This window comes from Lepidochelys kempii, chromosome 6, assembly GCF_965140285.1.
Source record: "Lepidochelys kempii isolate rLepKem1 chromosome 6, rLepKem1.hap1, whole genome shotgun sequence".
Classification (NCBI taxonomy): domain Eukaryota; kingdom Metazoa; phylum Chordata; order Testudines; family Cheloniidae; genus Lepidochelys; species Lepidochelys kempii.
In genome coordinates this window covers 91,914,010-91,939,121 of record NC_136385.1, presented here as the reverse complement: position 1 = coordinate 91,939,121, position 25,112 = coordinate 91,914,010, and the positions used below count along the sequence as shown (strand labels likewise).

Here is a 25,112-nt window from a genome sequence, read left to right as displayed (position 1 = left end):
TAGAAGAGCTAAGAATAGAGAGGAAGGATGGTCCTGTGGGCAGGGTGCTAGTCTGGGATTTGGGAGACTTGAGTAAATGCCCTGCTGTGCCACAAACTTCCTGTGTGATCTTGGACAAGCCACTTAGGGTATATCTACACTGCAAAACAAACAAAAACAAAAAACAAAAACCAACCCCATAACCAACCAACCCCCCCCCCCCCAAAAAAAAACAACAACCCTGCAGCAGCGAGTCTCAGAGCCCAGGTCAACTGACTTGGGGTTGAGGGGGCTGGTGCTATGGGGCTAAAAATAGCAGTGTAGAGATTGCTGCTTGGGCTGGAGCCTGGGCTCTGAAACCTGAGGAGGGCGGAGGGTATCAGAGCCAGGACTTTAGCTCCAGTGGAAATGTCCACCCTGCTATTTTTAGCCCCAGAGGGCAAACCCAAGTCAGTTGACCAGGGCCCTGAGACTTGCTGCTGTGGGGATTATTTTGCAGTGTAGACATACCCAAAGGCTCTCTGTGCTTCAGTTCCCCTTCCAGAAAATGGCAATAATGATACTTCCCTCCTTCACACAATAAAAACATGAAAGACTGTGCAGTGCTCAGACACTATGGTGAGAGGGGCCATGTAGGCACTTAGAATAGATAGCACCTCTACTTGTCCAGGCCTTCTGAATCTAGGTCATAAGATTTGATCCAGCCTACCCACAACCAGGAACCATATCTGACAGCCCCCCTTCCCCATCCATTCACCATTGCCTGGATCCTCCTCCTATCTCCCCCTCTCCCAGACCCTGCTGCCCTCTCCTGGATCCACCTCCCTTTCCATTTGCCATTACCTGCCCAGCCCTGTCATCCCTCACCTCCACCACCACCCGTCGTCCCTCGTGTCCCTTCCCTTCCCCCGTTGTATCCCATCCCTACAGCAACTCCAGCAATTGCTCACATGGAAAAAAGCACATCAGCAAAGTATGTCATGTATTTTTAGCTTCTTTTAATGCAATTTAGCAGCTGGAAATCGGCGGAGGCGCCAGCACCAAGTCACCCGCCAGCTCTCTGCGGACCACCAGCGAGGGCTGCAAGGAACCCAGTCTGGGAACGGCGGGGGTGAGCGGGCTGCCTAGGAGCCGCGCCGCCGGCATGTGCTCGCCACCAGAGAGCGCCATTGGCCTTCCCGAAACCCCCCCCCAGCCCCGGGAGCGCGTACCAGGCTTGTCCGCGAAGCTGCCCCGACCACGATTAAAGCAGTGCGGGGCCCGGGGCGCTGACCACCCCACCCCCCGCCCCTCGGGCACAAGGGACTTCTTCTTATAGGCCCAGGAATGAGCCAACGTCCCATTTCGGGATCTGCCAGTCCGGCTTGGGCGGTGGCTTCCCTCCCTCCAGGGTCACCCCAAGGGAATGAGAAGGGAGGGCCAGGTCCAAGGGTGGCGCTGCTCCGCTGCCACACCCCTGCTCACCGGGAACGACGCGATCAGGGGCTGGGGAGGAAGAAGTGGGCGCTGGCAGGAGAAGGGGGGGAGCCAGCGGGACTGAGGGGAGACTGTGTCTGGGGGCAAGGGCAGGGTGGGGAACAGGCCCCACGCCAGACAGCCCGGAGAGCAGGGGAGCCCGCAGCGTCCTTCCCGCGCGCTCTGCTTCCCCCGCGCCTGCGGGACGCATTAAACCCGGTTTGAAGCCGAAGGCTGGGCTGGCAGGTCCCTCCCCCGCCCCTCTGCAGGCCCGCAGACGTCATGGGAGGGAGGTATAAAATTTCAGCCGAGAGGAATAGAGAGTCAGTGTGTGTGAGGGAGCGAGGGGGGCCCCGGGGCCGGAGAGCGCGAGAGAAAGGGACACGGAGAGCACAGGGCTCCGGCTGCGCGCTGGGGGGTACCGCCAGCAGACCCCCTAGGAGCGGGGCGAGGGGCAGGGCAGCGCTGCCCCACGCTCCTACCTGGATCCCCGCGGAGACGCCAGAGGGATGTGCAGCCCGGCCGGCGCTTAATTGCGCGCAGTCCCGAGTCAGCAGCCAATGGAGCCAAGCGGCAGCGAATGACCAACCCCCCCCTGCCCCCCCCCCCAGGGGATGTGAGCTAAGGGGAGCGCGTGGATGGTGCATGCCCGCAACAAGTGCCGAGCCCGCGCCTGCCCGGCCCCGGGGGGCTGCCCTGCCCTGCCCGCCTGACACGTGCGCCGCAGTTCGCTGGTCCAGGGGACCTGCCTCTGGAGCTGCCAGGCTGCCCCACGGCACAGTCGAGCTTCGACGTCGCTGCTGTTCCTGGCAGTGCGCTTCGTGCGGAGGCCCCCTCCCCTGCCCTGGTCTGCCTGGAGCCCTGGCTCAGCGGGTCCTGCTTGGACACATGGAGAAGGATCCCGGCTCGCCGAGGCACAGAGCCTGTTTCTCCTTCCTAAGTGTTGCCAGCGCTTCCTGGAAGTCCTGAATCTCTCACAGCGCAGTGAGTTCATGCACCTTCTTGCCAAGCCTCAGTCTGCAGGATCTGGGGAGGCTGCACCGAGAGCCCTGCCTGGTCTCCCTAGCCCACTTGCGCTTCCTCTGGGGTCTCTCTCCGTTGTGGCCCCCTCTTTACTCTCGCACATGAAGATGCACTTGCAACGGGCTCTGGTGGTCCTCTGCCTGCTGAGCTTTGCCACTGTCAGCCTTTCGCTCTCCTCTTGCACCACCCTAGACCTTGACCACATCAAGAAGAAGAGGGTGGAGGCCATTAGGGGACAGATCCTGAGCAAATTGAGGCTCACGAGCCCCCCCGAGACGGTGGGACCAGCTCATGTGCCCTACCAGATCCTGGCCCTGTATAACAGCACCCGGGAGCTGCTGGAGGAGATGGAGGAGGAGAGCTGCGCTCAGGACAGTTTAGAGTCCGCATACTACGCCAAGGAGATCCACAAATTTGACATGATCCAGGGTCTCCCCGAGCACAGTAAGTTCCCTGTAATTCTCTGCTCCTGTGCCTGGCTTTCAGGGCATCATCCTGGGAGGAACCCAAGGCTGGGCAGCAGACACACACTGCATGAAGCTGAGAGGCAAGGCTGCTTAGGGGCTTTCCAGGCACGGGAGGAAAAGGGCGGAGGGAGTAAGGGGAAGAAGGAAAGGACTCCGAAGCCTGCGGGATGGGACAGAGGAGGGGGAAAGCAGGAAGAATACTCAGGACTTCCATCGGGAAGGGACGAAGTTTCCTGGTGGGGGGCATTCACGGACCCTGGTGGTCATTCCAAGCTAGGCGGCAGGTTTCTGGATAATTGTGGCCACTTCTACTTTGGCCTGAACCACCTCTAGCAAAGAGAAAAGTGACAGTCATAGCAAACTCCTTTTTTGTTGCTTTTTTCAGGTGATTAAGCCACACCACATTGGCTGCAAAATGTGTTTGACAATGCATAGGTGTGGGTGTGTATGCATGTACATATGGTCACGCAGATGTCTGTACAAAGGTGAATATGTGTGTACAGGCCTATTTGTGCGTGTGTGCACCCACCCTATATGATACATTGTCAGTCTGCATCTGCATATATGTGCATGTATGTTGTATCTGTGTGTGCACACGTGCATTTGTGCAAGTAGGTGTGTGTACATATATGTGTGAGTACCAGTGTGTGTGTCTGAAATAGGTATCTACATTTCTTTCCAGTGAGATAAGAGTACTTGTGTGTTTCAGGCCTGTGTGAAGATGGAGTGACATATGAGATGTTTGTTTCTGTGTCTTGCGGTATACCTGAGTGGGTGTGAGATGTGCGCATCTCTATGTGTGTTTGTACGTGCTTGGGAAGAGTTTATGCCTTGGAATGTGCAGTGTTTCTTGGCGTGTGTATCTGCTCAGATGGGGAAGTTGAGATCCGTATGTTTTTGCATGTCTTTGAACATATATGTTCAGTGAACGTGACTCGTGTTTACAGCAGAGATTTTCAAAGCGCAGTAGGAGGGAAGGAAGTTTGGCTAATGCTGAGAGACTGCACGGACAGAAACCCTCAGAGTCTGAGGGCAGATAGAATGCTGGGAACAGCCTCATGCCCCCTTCCTACCACTAGGTGTCCTCGTGGGCTCTGAAATTACTGCTTATCGGGATAGGGGGCAGCAAGTGTGTGTGCGGCGGGACTGGAGCAAGTCATTGGACAGAGCATTAGAGAACCGGGGGCGGGGTGTCTAGGAAAGAGTGTGTAGGGGAGTTTGGAGAGAAGCTGGGGGACGCGGACGAGACAGGGGTCTGAAAAAAAAAGATTAATTTTTAAAACATGATTTTTTTTTTAAAAAAAAAAGAGGCCAAACGCTGGCTGGAGAGCAGCTCCGCAGCAGGTGGAGGAGTTTGAGCATTGGCAACAGGACAGGCAAGGGATGGGCTTTTCAGTGTCTTGGAATAACATCAGCTCAGACTCTGGCCAGGGAATAGCAAGCCCAGCCAATGTCTTGAGCACTGAGATCCTGAAGATGAGGGGAAGGGAGGAGAGAGACACACACACAGGAGACTAGAGACGAAAGAAGAAAGGAAAGAAAAGGGAAAAGATGGGGGGGGAGGGGAAGAGGAGGAAAGAGTTTGAGGCTTGTAGGCTGAATTTACCCACAAGGACTAGTAACAGAAATCTAAAAGTGTCTCTCATGCGGACAACAGAGGCCCAGGCATCAGGCCAAATTCATCTGTGGCAAAACTCTGCTGGCTTCAGTGGTTACAACAGGGATGGCTTTGACCCATTCACTCTGTGCAGAGTGTCCTCAGATGCAGAGAAGACAAAGATAAAGGTGCTGAGAAAGGCAGACAGACATGGAGGAGATGCTGAGGAGACTGAAAGCAGGTGCTGAGGAGAGACAGAAACTGGGGAGATGGAACTGCTGAGGAGATTCAGCCACTGAGGGGAGACAGAGGAGATGCTGAGGAAATTCAGAGATTAAGGAGACACAGATAATGACAAGACACTGCATACATGCCTAGGAGACTCAAAGGTTGAGAAAATGCTGAGCAGATGCAGAAACTGAGGGGATGCTGAGGGGACAGATAATGAACAGAGGGTCACACAGGTGCAGAGCAGACACCAAAGTAGAAGCTGAGGAGATGTAGATGCAGAGGAGATCCCAATGGGACACAGACACCAAGGAGACACTGAAAAACAGATGTTGAGCAAGTGCAGAGCAGACTTGAGCAGACACAGATGCAGACAGTAACCAGATTCAGGGGCAGATACAGAGACTTAGAGACTGAGCAGACACAAACCCTCAGCAGATTGCAGTTTCAGAAGCTGTGTGGATGTAGGCACGGAGCAATCCATTCAGGCAGTGCTGGAGATTCCCCAGTTTTGGAAGACAGGGGAGGACATGCAGTCATATCACAATACAGGCTGTTCCCTGATGCTGTAGTATTGCATTGGGGATGCTGTTTTGGTGCCAGAGGTTCCTGGTACTGTTGTACTGGAGGAGCTGCATCTCAGTAGTGGCAGTTTCAGATTGCAGCCATACTGCCAGATTTACGTTACTCTTACCATGATGAAGTGGAATAAGGGATACAATGGGGTAATGCAACTAATTTCATTTAATCTCTAGCAGACTGTATGCCATGTGGTTATATGATTAGTTATCTTCTCAGGAGACACCAGGACTCAAGGAGCAGGGAAGACTGCAAGGCAGGAAGGAGGGCTGTTACTATAATGCCATTAATGGTGCTCTGCAAACACGTTGGTAGGCCAGTCCCTGCCCTGAGTTAAAATCATCTTACAGTCAAAATCAGATAGACACACTATAGACAAATATGGTTTGGACATGCAAATGGTGTCAGATAGCACCACAGTGGAGCACAGCAGAATAAGGTGAGGTGAAAGGAGAGGGTTTGGATGCTATCTCTGGAGGGGTAGAAGGAGGATGGTTGGTACCAGGAAAGAAGGAGCCTGTTCAAATGCAGGAGCAATATGAGTAAAGATAATAGGAGGCTGAAGGCTGGCATTTGAGGTGCATTGGCACACCTTGGCAGGGGGAGAGCAGGAATGGAAGAGCAGGGGGTGGTGCAGGCCAGGACTGAGGTGCATTAAAAGGGATGAGGGGGAAAGTTGCAACATCACTGGGCCACTATTTGGCAGACTCTTTTTAATCACAGAATCATAGAAATGTAGGGCTGGAAGGGACCTCAAGAGGTCATCAAGTCCAGTCCCCTGTGCTGGGGAAGGACCAAGTCAACCTAGACCATCCCTGACAGGTGTTTGTTGAACCTGTTCTTAAAAACCTCCAATGAGGGGGATTCTACAACTCCCATGGAAGCCTATTCCAGAGTTTAACTACAACTATCTAACCTAAATCTCCCTTGCTTCAGATTAAGTTCATTACTTTTTGTCCTATCTTCAGTGGACATGGAGAACAATTGATTCCCCTACTCTTTATAACAGCCCTTAACCTATTTGCAGGCTGTTATCAGGCCCCACCTCAGTCTTCTTTTCTCAAGACTAAACATGTCCAGTTCTTTCAACCTTTCCTTGTAGGTCAGGTTTTCTAAACCTCTTATCATTTTTGTTACTCTCCTCTGGACACTCTGCAGTTTGTCCGTATCTTTCCTAAAGAGTGGCACCCAGAATTGGACACAGAACTCCAGCTGAGCCAGTGCCAAGTAGAGTGGAACAATTACCTTCCGTGTTTTACATATGACACTCCTGTTAATACACCCCAGAAGATATTAGGCTTTTTCACAACTGTATCACATTGTTGACTCATATTCCATTTGAGATACATTCCCAGATCCTTGTCAGCAGTACAGTCATCTAGCCAGTTATGCCCATTTTATAGCTGTGCATTTAATTTTTCCTTCCTAAGTGTAGTACTTTGTAGTTATTTTTATTGCATTTAATCTTGTTGATTTCAGATCAATTCTTCAATTTGTCAAGGCTGTTTTGAATTCTAATCCTGTCCTCCAAAGTGCTTGCAACCCCACTCAACTTGGTGTCACCTGCATATTTTATAAGTATACTCTTCACTTCATCATCCAAGTCATTCATGAAAATATTGAATAGTACCAGACCTGGGACTGACCCCTGTGGGACTTCACTAGATTTGTTCTCCCAGTCTGACGGTGAACCATTAATAACTGCTTTTTGAGTACAGTCTTTCAACCAGTTGTGCACCCTCCTTATAGTAATTTTATCTGGACCACATTTCCCTAGTTTGCGTGTCATGGGGGAGTGTATCAAAAGCCTTATTAAAATCAAGATATATCATGTCTACTGGTTCCCCACATCCACTAGGCCAGTAACCCTGTCAAAGGAAATTAGATGTGTTTGGCATGATTTGATGACAAATCCATGCTGGCTATTCCTTGAAATCCTATTATTCTCTAGGTACCTATACATTGATTAATCATTTACGACAGTATTCTTCCAGGTATTAAAGTCAGGCTGACAGGCCTATAATTCCCTGGGTCCTCTTTGTTCCCCCTTTTAAAGATAGGTACTCTGTTTGCCTTTTTCCAGTCCTCTGGGACCTCACCCATCCTCCAGGAGTTCTGAAAGATAATTGCTAACGGTTCTGAGATTGCTTCAGCTAGTTCCTTAAGCATAGGCACCAACTCCGTGGGTGCTCCGGGGCTGGAGCACCCATGAGGAAAAATTGGTGAGTGCTCTGCACCCACCGGCAGCTCCCCGACCTGCCCCTCCACCCCAGCTCACCTCTGCCTCTGCTCCGCCTCCTCCCCTGAGTGCACCGCCGCGTCCTGCTTCTCCCCCCTCCCACAGCTGTTTCGCGCGGCAAGCGCTGGGAGGGAGGGGGGAGGAGGGGGAACGCAGCGTGCTCGGGGAAGAGGCGGGGCTGGGGTGGGGATTTGGGGAGGGGTCCAATAGGGGCAGGGAGAGGGTGGAGTGGGGCAGGGGTGGGGCCAGGAGTGGGGGGGCACGAGCACCCACCGGCGACGAAAGTTGGCACCTGTGTCTTTAAGTACCCTAGGGTGAATTTCATCAGGCCCTGCCCACTTTAACACATCTAACTTATCTAAATATTCTTTAACCTGTGCTTTCCCTATTTCTTAACATATTTTTCCCCCTTGTTGTTAATATTAATTGCATTAAGTACTTGGTCACCTTTAACCTTTTTAGTGGAGACTGAAGCAAAATAGACATAAACACCTCAGCCCTCTTGATGTCATCAATTATTAGTCTTCCTTCCCCTTTAAACAGAGAACCTACACTTTCCTTTGTTTTTCTTGCTCCTACTGCATTCAAAGAGCCTCATGTTATTTCCTTTTATGTCCCTTGCTAGGTGTAACTCATTTTGTGCCTTAGCCTTTCTGATTTTTGTCCCTACATGCTTGTGCTATTCTTTTATACTCTGTCTTAGCAATCCATCCATTTTTCCACTTTTTGTAGGATTCCTTTTTGATTTTCAGGTCATTAAATAGCTCCTGATGTATCCGTATTGGCCTCTTACTATTCTTCCTATCTTTCCTTTGAATCAAGATAGTTTGCAGTGTGCAATCACTAATACATTCAGAGAACTTATTGGAAATTTTGTGTTTTGCCATATTACTCTTCCAAGAGATGTCTGGGTAGTTAAAGTCACCCATCACTACCAGGTCTCTTATTCTGCTGGTCTCTTATTTTGATTAGCACTAAAATTATTTAACCTTTCCTATCCAGAATGCCCAGTATATGACTGAACACTGGGTTCAAAGTGCTATTTGGACTGAATTCCCGGGACTGGCCAGTGTGTGTCCTGGGGAGAGACATCTTGGGAACTGAGTTGCCATGGGAGACATTGTGTCAAATTTAGTCCTGTGTAAGCAGCCACATCCCCACTGACTTCAGTGGAGTTTAATTCACTTACAACAGGGTTGAATTTGGCCCTATGTCTTCAAAAGTGGCTAATGTTTAACTGTCCCCTGATGCTGTCATCCTCAGGTGGTGATCTTAGAGCAAATTCTGAGCCATAAGCCAGTCTTATTCCTGTGAAGGATCTTAGGGGCTGATACAGGGGAGTCTCACACATGCACACGTAGCCATGCTCAAAACTTTCCTAACTCCAAACCTTCAGCTGAACAACTCACTGGGTTGGAGACCTCATCCTTCTCCAGGACACCAACTTGACAATGGGGAAAGCTGAGGAGTAAGCTTGGAGCAGGGCGAACCCGGTTATATTAGAAAAGCAGGCACCTGACCCCATCCATGATCAGAGCTGTTCGGTCACTAGAGGGAATGCTCTTTCTGCTGTGCTACCCAGGGCACTAAAGCACAGCAGGGGAAGGTGGCCATTGCTCAAGGAATGTCTCACTTCCCTAGAGAGCAGAGTGCTCTGTCCAAGGTCGTCAGCAAACCCTCCAAAACACAGGCCGTTTGTGTTTGGGTGAACGGCCGTCCCTGTTCCCATCCCATCCCCAGCCTTGCAAGCAGTATGCGGGGGAGGAGCTGAACACCACTGGCTTAAAAGAGTCTCCTAATTTATTTCTAAAGGGACAGTGGTGCCACTACAGTCCTCTCCCCAGCCCTGCCCACTTGTGCTGTCCACACCAAGCAGCCTGTAGGGCAGTGGTTTTCAAACTGTGGGTCGCGGAATGTAAGGCACTGGGTCACAACAGCTTTGGTCAGAACCACCAACCGGACCATTAAAAGTCCCATTGGCAGTGCTGCCTGGCTAAGGCAGGCTACTCCCTACCAGTTCTGACACCGCGCTGCGCCCTGGAAGCGGCCAACAGCAGGTTCGGCTCCGAGGTGGGGGGGCCACGGGGCCCCTGCCCCAAGCACTTGCGCACCTCCACCTAGGAGCCGGACCTTCTGCTGGCTGCTTCCGGGGTGCAGCATGGTCCGCGGTGCCAGAACAGGCAGGAAGCATGCCTTAGCACCCCCGCTGTGCTGCTGACCAGGAGCTGCCCAAGGCAAGCCCACGCCCCAATCTTGCACCCCAATCCTCTCCCCCAGCCCTGAGCCCCCTCAAACCCGGAGCCTCTTCCTGCACACCAAACCCCTCATCCCTGGCCACACCCCAGAACCTGCACCCCTAGCCCAGAGCCCTAATCCTCTCCTGCACCCTGAACCCCTCATTCCTGGCCCCACCCTACAGCCCTCATCCCTGCACCCCAAACTTCTGCCCCAGCCCTGAGCCCCTCCCACACCCCAAACCTCTCATCTCCAGCTCTGTTGGGTCACGGGCATCAACAATTTTCTTCAACTGGGTCGCCAGAAATAAAGTTTGAAAACCACTGCTGTAGGGAGCCCCAAACCACTATTATCCCATTATCCCATTGTCAGAGCCCAACCCGTGCTCAGAGCCATATGCCACAATTAATAAGTGACAAGTGTGAGTCACCCACTTCTCACACCCGAGGCAAGCAGCCTGTTCTGGAGACCAGCAGAGAGAGACAACCAGAGAGACACCCAGTTACCTGGGGAAAGTAGGAGAGAGAGAGATGTTGAAGCCATGAAGCCTTCTGTGTTTCCCTTCACATACACAGGTGGCTGGATTCAGCATGTAGGCTACTGATATCTGCCCTGCACTGTACTGCACAGATGGGATTTCAAGGGGACAGAAGAGAGGGGGCCACAGGTAATATGGGGTGAGGGAGCAGCAGCCAAAGATAGTCAAATACCCTGCTGCCACACTCGCAACTCATGGGTGTGTCTGGAGGCTCTGCAATATTAGAGCGGGGGTGGTGAGAGAGCTGAGATTCATTAAAGAAGAGAAGGATGCCATTGTCTCTCCAAAGCACATAAATCTGGAGATAAAAACCTACAAGAACCAACCTTAAAACAATAATCAGAATAATCCCCTTCTGCCCCTCCAAGTCCCTCTACTCCAGGAATCCAGGGTCTCCTGAGATTCAGGTGACTCAGCCCCAGCTACGTTTTGAGTGCTGACTGGATGGTCTCAGAGAGGAGGACTCATATCTGCCAGCGAGTGACCTTGCTTGGCCTCATGTCACAAAACAGAGGCCATCTTGGGAGAGGGGTGCAGTTATACCAAACCCACTGGGTCCTTTGGCCAATTGTCCCTCCACGTCCAAAGCCCTCAACTGCAGAGACCCACACATCTCAATCCTCTCCCCCATATTATTCAACATCTATATGAGCCATGGGCGGAGCTGGTGAGACAACATGGGCAGAAGTGCCATCAGACAATACCCAGCTCCATCTCTCCTTTGTATCAAACAAACAGCACCATCTCATTCAGGGCCTTCCTCAACTTAGCACTTGGATCAGAGCAGCTGGCTAATACTGACTCAGGCAAAGCTGAGGTTACACTGGTCAGAAGAGGAAGCACTTTGAAGAACTTACCTTCTGTATCACATCCTCTACAATCGAAGGCATCTGCTTTCAGATTGTTGAGTCAGCCCACAGCCCTGAGCCCTTTTGGGCTTCTTGGTGCTACTGGACACCCAAATATGCAATGGCGGCAAAAACTGCTCCATTCAATGATGAATGGCCATCAGCCTGCACCCCACCCTGGTGCACAGACCTGGCCACAGGGATATCCATGCATTCATGATCTCCAGGCTCAGTTACTTCAACTCACGTGATCCACAAATGAAGCACCAGACTCTGGAACAGGTGTAGCTGGTTCCAAACACCTGTCTGCTTAGGTAGATCCCTGCACTGGTGTCCGATCAAGCCCAGAATCCAGTTTGAAGTCTCTGTCCTGATATTCAAACTCCCTCTACACGCCTCTGGTGGGACTGGCTCTAACTTCCTAAGAGGTCGATCACTCTTCCTCTGTGACCAGGACCTCCAGCGACAGCTTCATCCCACCAGATCAATGAAATGGGCAACCAGTGGGTGAGGCTAATGAGTACTGGAGACAGAGATTTCATAGGAGTTGGGCCCAGTCTACCACAAGAGACAAGACTGGGCATGGACCTGACTACATTCGGAATGAAATACAGAACTATCAGCTTAGCTTTCTCTCAACAAAGCCTTTTTTGTACAGCACACTCATAGTAAATGGAAACAACTATAAACAAGCTATTTCTCTTACACGCTGAAAAGAAAGAAAGATAGATTGTTAGTTCTACCAGTAAATACTGGGATGTGCTCAGATAACAAGGTGATGAGGGCTAGAAAGATTAGACAGACAGAAAGAAGAGGATGTGGTGAGAGCAGGAGAGGGATAAGGTATAAAAACAATAGCCTTTCTCTAGTACTTTTTAGCCAAGGATCTCAGGGTCTGTTATACACATTAATTAACTAAGCCTTAACTGCACTGCACATAGGGTAAAGCATGTACATGGATATAGGAACCACTTCACCCACCACTGATAGGCAGACACCTCTGGAATGGAAGTGCAACCTGGCTAATAGTGACTAGCAACACTATAAAACTGTTTAGGACAGGAAGTGAAGTGAAAGACAGTATCTACCTGGAACCACAGAGTGGTCCTAGGGGCAGAGTGGAATTGCCCAAGTTATGCTTCTTCCAGGAGGATGCCCTGGGACTGTTAATGAGCATACGGGCCAAGGCCTTGATTTCATGTGTCATTTGAGAGACAGCACCTTTCTGTGGAGTGAAAACTAAGAACTCATGGTTTGCTACAAGAACCTACCTGCTCATTATCACAGCATGGCTTGGCATGTCCTCAGTCTCCTGCTGAGTTGTGGGCATGAGCAGTCCTGTCTGCTGCTGCTATAGGGATCTGAGCCATTTCTGGGATACTCACCCATTATGCACCAAGCATCTGTCTCCTGGGTGAGAGCAATGCATCAGATAAATCCTGTTGGATGGGGAAGTGTTCCAACCATGGTCCCAAAAAAGCCAATGGCAAAACTCCCAAGCAAGTTCAATGGGAGCAGCATTTTGTCTTACACCTTGGCTTGGCTGGAAAGTCAGAGCATCCAGGGGGTGAATCCCCATGAACTCTTGCACTCCTGCTCTCTGAGTCTGGGTGTAAATCAAGAGAAGGGCCTTTGTCTTCACTGGAGTGACTGTGGATTTAACCAATGGCATGCTGAGCAGAATCTGGCCCTGGGAACTTGTGGTGGGAGCTTATGTCCATTTGTGGATAGGTTTGTCTCCTCTCCAAGGTGCTGGTTTTACACTAGCCCCTCTCTTCAGAACCTGCTGCCCTGTTTCCTTTGGAAGTTGATGGTGCCATGAAGAGAAGTGTCTGAGACCAGGGTGTTATTTCAGGATTAACAGGGCCTCCTGTCTGTTCGTCACATGCTGGGACTGTAGCAGAAACATGGGATAATTCTTTTCTTAAGACCAACACAAATGTCACATCAAATGACACAATAGAGCAGTGCTTAAGGCCCCACTGAGGGCCCATTCACTGTGCTGGGTCTGCAGCACGTGAGAAGCTGCATGCTCTGTGCAGCTAGCAGTAAACTGGCATACGGGGGCAAAGAGGAGCAGGGACTGAAGGGGCCAGGGTGATGCTGGCTTTAGAGGTGGAAGTCATGAGGGCTGTTCTGTACCCAGGATGAAGGTGAAGCATGAGTTCAGGGAGCTGCACTCCCAGGTACGGCTGGGCAGTTCTGTAAGCCTAGGGCAGAGGAGAGGGGAGTGGGAGAACAGAGGCAGTACAATATGTTGGATGAGGTGAGGCTCATTCTGTGGGGCCTCTCTTCTGACTCATACCATATCCATTCTCCAGGCCCCTCCCCTCCCTTCCTGTTGGGTATCTGGGGTCTGAGTACTTTTCCCAGCAGGCTGCCCCATTCTGTTATTGGTCTAATCTCTCTAGGTCCCTTGGGATTATTTCTTTGTCCTTGCTGGTGTTTGCGGCTAGTATCCGATGTCAGTCCTTCAGCCAGTCCATCAGTGAAGATTAGGACTTGGCATTAAGGCCCAGTACCTACAAGACAACACCCCCAAATTCCCCTCCTTGCCTCATGCTTTGTGGCCTCTGACCAGTTTTCATTCCAGGAGACAGCGCCATATCCAAATAGTTTTTTTCTAAGAGAATTTTGTGAAACAAAGGTTCAAAGACAACTGCACCAGGTCCTGTGCTCAGAGGTGGTGATGTAAATCCAGAGGTATTCGCTTGCCTTTAGGGGGGTGGGACTCATGTACATGACGCCTTGTCTACTCCAGAAAAATGTTGTTCAACTCCCCTGGTGACAGCAACAGTGGGAGCGTTAGTGCAGATGCGGATTGCATGGCCACTGGCATTTTAAACCTGTGTTGATTAAACCAGCCCTGAGCTGGGTTAGATGACATGGAATAAAAAATGCTGGTGACTGGTCTACCTGGGGCCCTCTATTGCCGTGGCTGGTTAAGATGAAACAATGGTAGCATCAGTGGGAAAATTTTGCAGAAAAATCTCTGGTTTAGAGCAGGCTTGGGTGGAGAATTTGCCCCCATCTGTTTTCTTCAGTCAGGACAGTCAGACTGCAGTATAAACGTGGCAGAAGTTCAAATGGCAGGCTTTGTTCAGAATGCCCCTTGCCAATCCACTGCTGCTCACAGGGTTAGCTGTGCTGTTCTGCCCAGGCCCTCCTACTCTAGCCCATGGCTCTCAGCCTCCCTCTCTGTCTCCTAGATGAGTTGGGCATCTGCCCCAAGAGCATCACCTCCAATGTCTTCCGCTTCAACGTGTCCTCAGCAGAGAAGAACAGCACCAATCTGTTCCGGGCTGAGTTCCGGGTGCTGCGAATGCCCAACCCAAGCTCCAAACGCAGCGAGCAGCGCATCGAGCTCTTCCAGGTGAGTGGCTCTCCCCCACCTCCATGCATTAGGGGGCAGGATGAGGGGGCAGCTTGGCTGTGGCTCTCAGGGCTAAACAGAACTAGGGTGTGCAAAGGCAGGGGGCAAGAAGGGGCTAAAACCCTCTTAATTCCCCCAGCGCAGGCAGCCACCTCAGCCTGACCTTTTTAGGTCCTTTTCTCCCCTGGGTCTTCGCTGCCCCTTTTCCTGTTCACTCATTCTCAGATACCCTGGGTATCCTGGCATGGTGCCCTCTCCTAAAGGTTCCCATCTGCTGCAGTATTCCAGTGTTCCATGCCTCTCCAGAGTTACACCCCTATTTATTGTACTTACATGGCCCTCTTCACCACAGTATCTAAGAACTTCACAATTTTTAATGTATTTATCCTCCCAAGACCCCTGTGAGGCAGGTAAGAGCTATTATCCTCATTTTACAGATGTAACTGAGGCACAGAGAAACTAAGAGGCATGCCCAAGGTCACACAGGATGTTGGTGAGAGCAGGAATTGAACCCAGCTCCCCTACAGCCCAGGCTAGCACTCCCTCAACCCTCCCCTGCCACTGGGACACAGCAGGAGAAGGTTTGGCCAGTCCTCTAAGAGCAAGATGCTTTGTAAAGGTCCCATGCAATACTCCAGTTTGTGCCTAGAGAATGGGTATCACTCTCACCTGTGACAGAGTATTCCTGAAGGAAAGATGAAGTCATTCCCAGTGTATCCCTCCCTGGCACACTCCTCCTGGATTACTTCATAACAAATCTAACCCTGGTGGGGAAATAGAGAATGTGAGGTGTCTCTGCTCCCCAGCCATGCTGCACTGGCTGATTCCCTTTGTGTCTCCTCCCAACACAGATCCTCCGGCCTGACGAACACATAGCAAAGCAGCGCTACCTCAGCGGCAGGAATGTGCAAACGAGGGGCTTTGCCGAGTGGCTGTCCTTCGATGTCACTGAGACTGTGCGTGAGTGGCTCCTGCGCAGAGGTAGGGGTCTTGCTGTCTCAGACAGGCCTGGGTGGAGGGTCTGATTCGCTCAGGGAGCCACCAGTGCCATTCCTTCAGATAACGTACAGAGGAAAACCTCATCTCCCTCTAGAAAAGGATAGTTCCCTCAGTCCAAGGCAGTGAGGTTCCAACAAAAGCAGTTCTGCCCAGTTTGAGACAAGACTACCCACAAGGAGCTGCCCTGGTGTGCCTCCTCCATACTCCTTTAGCTACCTAGCCCTCCCTGGAGTTCCCATTCTCTATAGGACATGATAGTGGCTAGGTTTCCTCCTCTTCAAGAGGCTGAGCTCCCTTAGAACTGCAAACAATGTGGTTGGACCAAGAATCCTGATTCTCTTGCCTATTTAAAGTCTCACAGGTGTAAAGGTGAGGGAATACCAGAGCTTCTAGTCTAATGCATTTGTCTGACACATCTAGCTAGATAGAGGCCACAGTATTACAGTGTACAAAGGGCTGTGGCTGAGAACATATTAATAGTTTTGCCTCTGCTATCATTCAGCAGAGTCAGCAAACAGTTACGAGATAACTCTCAGTACCCCTTATAGTTGGATCACAGGTACCATGAGTCACAGCTTGATTACCCTCACAGCTGGAACCTGGGTGTCACTGAAAGCTGGAATGCAGGCACTTGGCATGAAGCCAGTCTCAGGAAGGATGAGCCATGAGATTGTTGGCTCCTATTTTAAAGCAGTCCAACTTCTGTCCTTAATGGCTTGAGTTCAGTACCTGTATCACACTTAGTTTTGGGCAGTCATGCTGGCTGATAATGTGCAATGCAAGTGGTCACAATGTGGATGGTGCTTAGATATCAAAGTGACAGGTACCTTAGAAATTCCACAGACAGACAGCCATTTCCATTCATACAAAGACATAGAATAGGAGCTTCTGTAAGACTCTTGTGTCAACAGATTCCTGCTACCATGAGAACCTCTCTTGTGACCACACAGTATGGCAGGTCTCAGGAAGTTTTCATTAATATGAAGAAATACATTACCTCAGGAAAATCTGTGTGACTTAGATGGAAAATCAACAAAAACAGGAGGCTGCAGCTGCTGTACTGATCACGGCTGGGCAAAATGCTCCCAGTGAAACATTTATTCATGTCACACTCACTTGCCTTCAGGACTCTTCCTCCAGCAGTAGATGGAGGCCTGTTAGTGGAGCAGTGATGGGGAAGAAAACTGACTTAACATGGACACTTAGGGCCAGATTTGAACACGTAGGGTTCAGCTTCCAATAGCACCCACTAAAGAAAACAGATGCTGTTAGGTGCTGAGTGCTTTAGAAAATCTAGCCATAAATGTCCTCCTCCCCTCAGGAGAACATTCCTTTTAACAAGGGCATGGCTGTTGGTACAAGTGAAGCCTCTCATTCTCCTTTTTAAGATAATAGCTGGTCCCCACCTCCCATGTCATCCAGCAGCCCTTGTGCTGATCCCAGATCTTAGGAGCTATGGGGTTTCTTGCCTCCCTGGGACTCTCTTCGTAAGTTGAAGGACAGTTCATATAGCTAGAATTGCGTTTCTCATGGAGTCACCTCTTCCTCTGCAGAGTCCAACTTGGGTCTGGAGATCAGCATCCATTGTCCATGTCACACCTTTCAGCCCAATGGGGACATCTTGGAAAACTTTAACGAGGTGCTGGAGGTCAAGTTCAAAGGTGACAAGGGGCAAGGGTTGGGGGAACCTCATGGGAGAGAGGAGCATGGAGCAGCTGCAGAAGAACTGACTCTCCAGTTTGATCTGAATGTTTGAGTATTTTACACCCAGGGAACCCCATGTACATGTAGTGATTATAGATATGGGCTTGCACATGGATTGTTTCACTGCATGAATTCTTTGTTTAGAGTGTGTGTGCTGCTAAGTACACGAGTGTATATATATGTGTGTATGGATGGATGTGTGCAGAAAGGGGTAATTGTGTGTTGTAACCTCTCTCTGGGAAGTTTGACTCTGCTGCATTCTCAGATTTCTCGTGAGATTCTGTTTTTCACTCTGGTTTCCAGATAGGGTGGCTGAAGCACCAGGAATCGGACATCCTGCCTGAGGTGGCATAGAGAGACAGTGGCTTGGCTGGGTTAAGAACTAGGAATCTCTTGGCTCTGAGCCTTGGGCTGTAGCCACTAGCCCCCACCAGCTCCATTTCTGAGGCTATTTCTGCAGAGTGCCAATGATCTGACATCGTTAAACCATTCATCTTTCTGCTTGTCCTGGGACTGAAGCCAAAAGAGAGGGGGACTGATTAACAGCCTGACCAGCAGTTTGTAAATAGTAAAACAAGTGGCCCACAAGCCTCTATTTCAGGCCAGTGACAACCAAATTCACGCTGGCCAAGTGAGGGTCCAGTTAGGGTGCAGTCTGGGAAGAAGTCCAGGAGTGAATGTAACAGGGAGATTGAGTCCCCTTCTCCCTAGGTTAGGAGTGGGAGAAAGCATTACACAGTCATGCCCAGGTCACTGAAAGGTCTTCTGGGGTCTCTCTCCACACCTTCCTCGGTCCATACAGTCCCCTTTCTGCTTTGAGGCAAACCCTTTACAGGAGGGTGCCTTTTTCTGTCCTCAGGCATTGACAGTGAGGATGACCATGGGCGTGGGGACTTGGGGCGGCTGAAGAAGCAGAAGGACCTTCACAACCCCCACCTGATTTTGATGATGTTACCCCCACATCGGCTTGAGAGTCCAGCTCTGGGAGGTTACAGGAAGAAACGAGCTCTAGACACCAATTACTGCTTCCGGTAAGCAAGGACCCCACCTACCCCTGGCGTTATCCTTCCCCCTCAGTCAAGCAGCAGCAGGATCACCAGTTCTGGGATAGCTGCTGTTTTTTTTGCCAGGTGACATGGAAACACCTGGAAGCTTCCAGCCCATTGGAAACTGCTGGGATAAGCAGGGTCCTCTGAGATGTTTGTGAATCAGTGCACTCCCCAGGGCGCTTTTAAAGGCAGAGCTGTGCTGGGCCAGCTCAGGATGCTGCTTCTTCATCCCAGGACAAGAGCTCAGTGGTGTCTGGAGTCCTAGGAGAAACTGACACAGATTGGAAAAACAGCCCCACTATTGTCACTGAGCAGCTAGCCAGCAAGTGTGACCTATGGGGACTTGAACTGCCTCCTGCAGGACACATTTGAACTATCAGTGTGAGCTGGAACTTGCCATGTCATCCAACCAAGGCTGGGTCTTTTGATGCATATTTTGGGAGTTGCTGAACATGGTGTGCCCACGCTTGGCCATTATGATTTGTTTCTGATGTTCCACTTCTGCTTTTAAAAGGAATTTTCATATGTATCCAGGTTCTTTCCCTCTCCCTTCCCCACATCTTGATGGGGGTGTCCCCTGGTGGTAGAAGTTGAGCACTGCCATATTTGCAGACCTCCCTCTCTCTTGGTACTCCCAGCTCTGTTTGTAGTAGCCATGCAGCCTGGTCACCCAAAACTATGTTTCTCCCAGAGTAGCATCGGGCCTAGTCACGCAGTCAGACCAGGCATTGGAGATAATAGCTCCTTCTACTTAAAAGACTGTATCCTTCAATGGGGCATGAAGCCCTTGAGCCACGTGGGGGAGGGGCAGAAGCTCCCATCTTTCCTATGTCCTTGAATTCACTTTGTGCCAATGTTTTGTGTCAGGAACTTGGAGGAGAACTGCTGTGTGCGTCCTCTCTACATCGACTTCCGACAGGACCTGGGTTGGAAATGGGTCCATGAGCCCAAGGGTTACTTCGCCAACTTCTGCTCAGGCCCTTGCCCATACCTCCGCAGCGCAGACACAACCCACAGCACGGTACGACAGGCATTTGATACTGACAGGGGCTTCTAATGGTGGTGGCTGCTTGTGGCTTGCAGCTATAACCCCCTTGGGGCTGATCTATTTCAAGTGAAGTAGGGGCAAGCTAGGCCAGTGCCAGGAAACCTCGGGGTGCTGCAGGCAATGGTTCAGTTGGGGGCATGCTACCTTTGGAGTAGGTACTGAGCCCATGCCTCAGCCCAATGCTCAGGAGCTTTGTGCGGCTGCCTATCAAATGAGATTTTAAACAGCCGTGCTGACCACCTGTGATCATTAAAGATCCCCGGGTACTTCTTTTTGGTGGCAGCGGGGGGAGAGGGGTTGTGTGTAATGGATGGGATATTAATCCAAATGCTCAGGTCAAGTTTCAACTCCAATAATTATATTCTGCTTCCTAAACTCCTCCTGCAGTTTCCACTGGATATAGGATTCTTCTGCACTTTCTGTTGTAAACTGTCACCGAACACTGCTGGGCACTTGTAAACAGCTGCTGCCTAATACCCCAGTGTTGGGTGAAGTGATTTTGTGTGTAGATAGGACTATATTCCCCCCCCCCCCCCCCGGAAGGGGAGATGGCAGCAGGACAGAGAGAAGGCAGAATTGCTCACTAGCTACTTTGCTTCATTCAAGCTTCACTAAAATTGCCACTGGTAACAGGATACTCAATGCAATGATAGCTAAGTGGGTAAGGAAGGGATCTCAGGAAGCAGGTTAAAACTTTCTTGCTGACTTGAGCATATGCACATCAGCAAGGCCTGACTGAGCTAAAGGGCTAGCAGCAGTGGGAGTACTGGAACCAAGGAAATGACTAAAGAATAAATGCTGGAAGCAGGGTAAAGGGAGGGTGGGACCAATGGCTCCATGGGGATGAGATCTCCTTCCCAGGGCACAGGAAAAGGGCAAGTGTGTGTGGAGAGGGGCACATTCTGTTAGGTGGTTTTCTGGAAGTCAGTGGGGCTGAATCAGTGTAAATGTAAGGGGAATTTGGGCTGGTTCCTGTTTTCGAAGGAACAAGGAAAAAGCAGGAAATTAGTGAGCAACAAGATTAATGACAAAACCTTGGTCAGTTGTTAGAACGGTGAGCTAGTAAGGCAGTTTGTCAGAAGTGCCTAGGGGCAAATACTGTGAGAAACAGAAGATTCCTCACAAATAATCACTTTGAACCAACTTCACTTCTGTCTTAGGGGGTGTGCAGCATTTCAGTGAGGGGGATGTCCCAGAGGGAAGATAAAGAAATGGGGATTAGATGGATCTATATAATAAAAAAGGATGTTTCCATAGCACTGTACAATTCCAAGGATCACAAAGCACTTAGACCAGGGATGGACAAACTTTTTGGCCTGAGGGCCTCATCTGGGTATGGAAATTGTATGGCAGGCCATGAATGCTTATGAAATTGGGGGTTGGGTGTGGGAGTGGGGTCTCCGGTGGGGCCAGAAATGAGGAGTTCAGGGTGTGGGAGGGGACTCCTGGCTGGGGCAGGGGGTTGGGGTGCAGGCTCCAGCTGGATGTGCGGGCTCTGGGGTGGGGCTGGGAATGAGGGGTTTGGAGGGTGGGAGAAGGTTCAAGGCTGGGGCAGGGGCACAGGAGGGGGTCAGGGGTGCAGGCTCTGGGCAGTGCTTACCTCAAGCAGCCCCCCAGAAGCAGCGGCATGTCCCCCCTCTGGCTCCTACCCGGAGGTATGGCCAGGTGGCTTTGCATGCTGCCCCATCTGCAGGTGCCACCCCTGCAGCTCCCATTGGCTGCGGTTCCCAGCTAATGGGAGCTGCGGGGGCCGCACTTGGGGCAGGGGCAGTGTGAGGAGCCCTCTGGCTGTCCCTACGCCTAGGAGCCAGAGTGGGGACATGCCGCTGCTTCTGGGACCCGTGCAGAGCCACGACATGTGTGGAGTGGGGCAAACCCCCAACACTGCTCCCCGGCTGGAGTGCCAGAGTGGGGAAAGCCCCGGATCCTGCTCCCCGGTGGGAGCTCGAGGGCCAGATTAAAATGTCTGATGTGGCCCCTGGTTGTAGTTTGCCCACCCCGACTTAGACCATGGGCCAAACTTTCCTTTCATTTAAAATAGGGCCAACTCCAGTGCAGTCAATGGGACCGGACTAGGGCAGGTGAGAGCAGATTTTCACCTTGTAAATGTAGATGTCACCCACCACTGAAATGCAGCTACCTTTGAGGAGAAACATGGCTACTGCTATAAGAGAGTTACGTGACTAGAGAGTATAATCATCAGTGGTTCAGGGCCAGCTGGGAGGAGGAATCCAGTGGGATCCCACAGGGCTCTGTTCTGGCTCCAGTACTATATTGTAATGACTTGGAGGATGGAGTGGAGCGAGCTCATCAGATGGTTCAAAGCTGGGAGGGAACCATGGATACTTGAGAAGGCTGGATTAAATCCAGTACTATCTGGAGAAGTTGGCTGAAATCAACAACACTGATTTTTTCAGCTGCTTTTTATGGAGCTCAGCACAACATGGCCCCAGGCTAGTTACACCCTGCTTTGTTAAAAGCATAAATTTTGACACCAGCAGCCATGCCAATGCCCAGCTAAGAGGGGTTAGTTGTTATTCAGGCTGCATTTACGCTCCATAGATCACTCGCTTCGATTATCAGAGCAAATGGACTTGGCAGTAAATAATAAAGGCTCATTCAAGGCTGGGCAGATTAGAAACTTTCAAAGATGGCCCTATTTTGGGGCAAACCTACTGGAGAGTGTCCCTGCCAGTCAGTCAAGTACTATAGTGTTGAGTGATATAAATGCCTGGAGACCAGCTCTGCTGATCCCACTGGAGTGGAAAAGCATCACATGGCAACCCTAGTAGCCTCAGGCATCTCCAACATAGTTCCTACATGTGTTTTGTTTCTGCAGGTGCTGGGCCTGTATCACACGCTGAATCCAGAGGCGTCTGCCTCGCCCTGCTGTGTCCCCCAGGATCTGGAGCCCCTCACCATCCTGTACTATGTTGGGAGGACCCCCAAAGTGGAGCAGCTCTCCAACATGGTGGTGAAATCCTGCAAGTGCAGCTGAAAGGCACCCAGCCCTACCCAAAGCTGAGAGAGAAACAGTTACCACCTACTCTCCGGCTCCCAGAGTAACATGAAGGGAACAAGGGGGCCAGAGACCTGAGCACACTGAGGCCTGGGCTTCTAACCCTGCAGCTCAGGACATATCACCCACTTTGGGGATCCCTTTTGGAACATTTCTCTGTCTTGGTGGCTCCATGTACTTCTCTCTGAGAGTCACTTTGGTGATGTGAAGACCACACTTCGGAATGGCTGGACTTTTGGTGGAGGGGCACTGAATGGAGAAACTGCACTGTGTTTGGAGGCAGGGGATAGCTGAGAATGGGAAGCAGGAGAGCGGGATGAGCGTGCTGGAAAGGGGGAAGGGAGGCTGGACAATCCTTTCTGTTCCGGCTTCAGCTATCCTGGGACCCCAGCCCTCCCTCTGTCCTGAAGAATCAGGATTTCTTTATGAAGGAACAAACAAGTTTTCTTAAAAAAATAAAGTTCACCAAGAAGGGAATCTGAGAGAGACATCCAGGCTTTTGCTGCCTTAGAGCTGGGATGCAGGAGTCCACAGCTTACACTCTATCCTGCAAATCACAAAGGTCCATTCCGTAGCTCCTGAATACTGAGGTCTAAATCCAGATCACAAGCCCCACATTCAAGCTGCTCAGGATGGGCTAATCTGAGAGAAGAAGGGAAGGGTGTGCTGACTCCATTCACAGAAGGCTTGATGTCTCCATACCCTTGCCATGCAGCGACTCTCCACTCCTGGAGGTCCTGCTGGAAGGTTTTTGCGTCAGTGCAGGCACCGTGGCTCCTGTGGGTACCTAGATTTGGACCCATCCAGTCTTGGGTTGTTCCCCCCAAAGGACCCTTTGTTTGTTGTGGTGTGTGAGGTGCCTAAGGGAATTCTGCATCTCTCCTGCACAAGGACCTAGCCCAGGTCTCACCTGCCGAGGTTTAAAAAAAATATTAATCTCAAAACCATTGTAAAAAAATAAATATTTTTTTGGGAAATGGAATTTTCTGACCAGAGGCAATATTTGCTGAAGGGGTAGAGATTTTATCATATCAGAATTCTGTTCTAGCTGCAACATAGGCTAGGGTGACTGCGAGATCTGCCCCCCACTCAGAACCCCTTGTCCCATTCTCACTGGGAACACAGAGCACTACGGCTAGCTAGAGACTCACAAGATGAGATCATGCCTGAAAGCTCCTCTTCCTCCCATTGCCAAAAAACGCTCATCCTGAAGGCCAGGTCAAGATCCATGCAGTCCACCCAAATGGTACCAGTTCTGTATGTGCCACATCCCACCTAGCACCTCTGATATGCAATCACCTCCACCAGGTGCTGTCAGGCAGACAACCTCCCTGTCAATACAAAAAAAATATGGATAGAGTCCAACACATATGGCAATGCACTTATAGATAGCCTGCCACGGAGTACACGACAGTCACTGTGGCTTAATAACTTCACACGTTCAGCTGGATTTGCTCTTGTTTGCAGTCTGCCAAGTGAGAAAACAAGTAGAGTTACAGCCTGTCACAAATGGGCACACAGACATATATCGTTTTCTAAACATGGACTTCCACACATATAAATACCGAAGAAATTGTCCCATAGACACATTCAGACTGCTTCAGTTTGCCAAACCTAGCCACCCAGTTCTCCTGTACAGTCTCAGAGACATGCCCATGGCAAGATATAGCACCCACCACTCTCCTCATCTAGAGTCACCACAAAGAGAGGGCACGGTATTCCAGATACAGATACACTATCTCCTGCACTTGGACACTTCTAGAAAGAGTGGGACCCATAAATAGACCCACTCCAATAGCATCATGCACACATGGACCCTCTGACTCAGGCAGCCAAAATCACTCCTAGTCATGTTCTTAAGACCATAGGACATGTTGCCCCACCTCAACAACTCAGTGCAAAATGATGCTCGGCTGGTAGCCCATACTCACCTGCAGCCAGGCTTCCGCATGGGCCTCTTCTCCTTTAGGTGTAGTTCTTCCATCAGGTCCCAGTTTGATCCTCCTCCTTCAAAATACAGGCAGCTGCTGCTCACCTCATTGTGGTACTGCCCCAACACAGAATTCCAGGCATTTTAATGAGACATGAAAAACATCTAGATGGTTAGCTGGCAACTAGTGGTTGGATGCCCTTTTGGCCAGGATCCTGCAGTGAAGGAACACCAGCTCTGATAAAAGGGCCCTTCCCCTCACTGCCTAAATTTATCCCTTTATTTTTCTTCAGGTCTCCTTGACCTGTAGTCACTTGTGATGAAACTAATAGCGCTGCCCAGCCTTGCAGCACACACTTGTTACTGTGTGTAATTTAACCCTTCAGTGAGGTGCTCTTAGGGCTGGTGCTTTCCTCACTGAAAGACAAGTGAGGGAGTACACTGTGACTACAATAACGTGCTGATGGACATGCTGTAAATGCCTGGTTAGATAGATGGGGGAATCCAGATGCCAGCTGGCAAAGGAATCCCTTCTAATCTCTTAGCAGCAACCCCCATCGGAGGTTTTCGTTTACAAATTGGAGCCTGCTCTCTGGTTATCACTCCTCTTTGGCCTTGGGATTGGCCCTGCTGCCCATTCAATTGAATGGCTCCCTTTCTCTCTAAAAAAAAAAAAAAAAAGGGGGGGGGGAGGAAGGCTATGAAGGGCTGAACTAGAGCACCAAGCCTTCTAATACTTGACACTTACAGCACTTCACAAACGTTCACTAATTAATGCTGGCAAATGGAGAAACTTAAGGCT

At 50.6% G+C, this 25,112-nt stretch overlaps 1 protein-coding gene across 1 annotated transcript; it reads left to right on the top strand.

Moving 5' to 3' along the window:
* Nucleotides 1–1,755: 1,755 nt before the first annotated feature.
* On the top strand, nucleotides 1,756–23,362 carry TGFB3 (transforming growth factor beta 3). The gene is made up of 7 exons (XM_073349245.2): nucleotides 1,756–2,901; nucleotides 14,398–14,561; nucleotides 15,413–15,542; nucleotides 17,114–17,221; nucleotides 18,124–18,295; nucleotides 19,181–19,334; nucleotides 22,201–23,362. The coding sequence occupies exons 1-7, from the start codon at nucleotides 2,427–2,429 to the stop codon at nucleotides 22,357–22,359; spliced, it is 1,362 nt and encodes a 453-aa protein (XP_073205346.1). The 5' UTR covers nucleotides 1,756–2,426; the 3' UTR covers nucleotides 22,360–23,362.
* The last annotated feature ends 1,750 nt before the right edge of the window (nucleotides 23,363–25,112 follow it).

Excerpts from the sequence above, each read along its gene's own strand:
- TGFB3 (XM_073349245.2), top strand. The coding sequence starts at position 2,427 with ATGCACCTTCTTGCCAAGCCTCAGTCTGCAGGATCTGGGGAGGCTGCA. Across the intron at positions 15,543-17,113 it reads TGAGTGGCTCCTGCGCAGAG|AGTCCAACTTGGGTCTGGAG; the intron begins GTAGGGGTCTTG and ends CTTCCTCTGCAG. Across the intron at positions 18,296-19,180 it reads GACACCAATTACTGCTTCCG|GAACTTGGAGGAGAACTGCT; the intron begins GTAAGCAAGGAC and ends GTTTTGTGTCAG.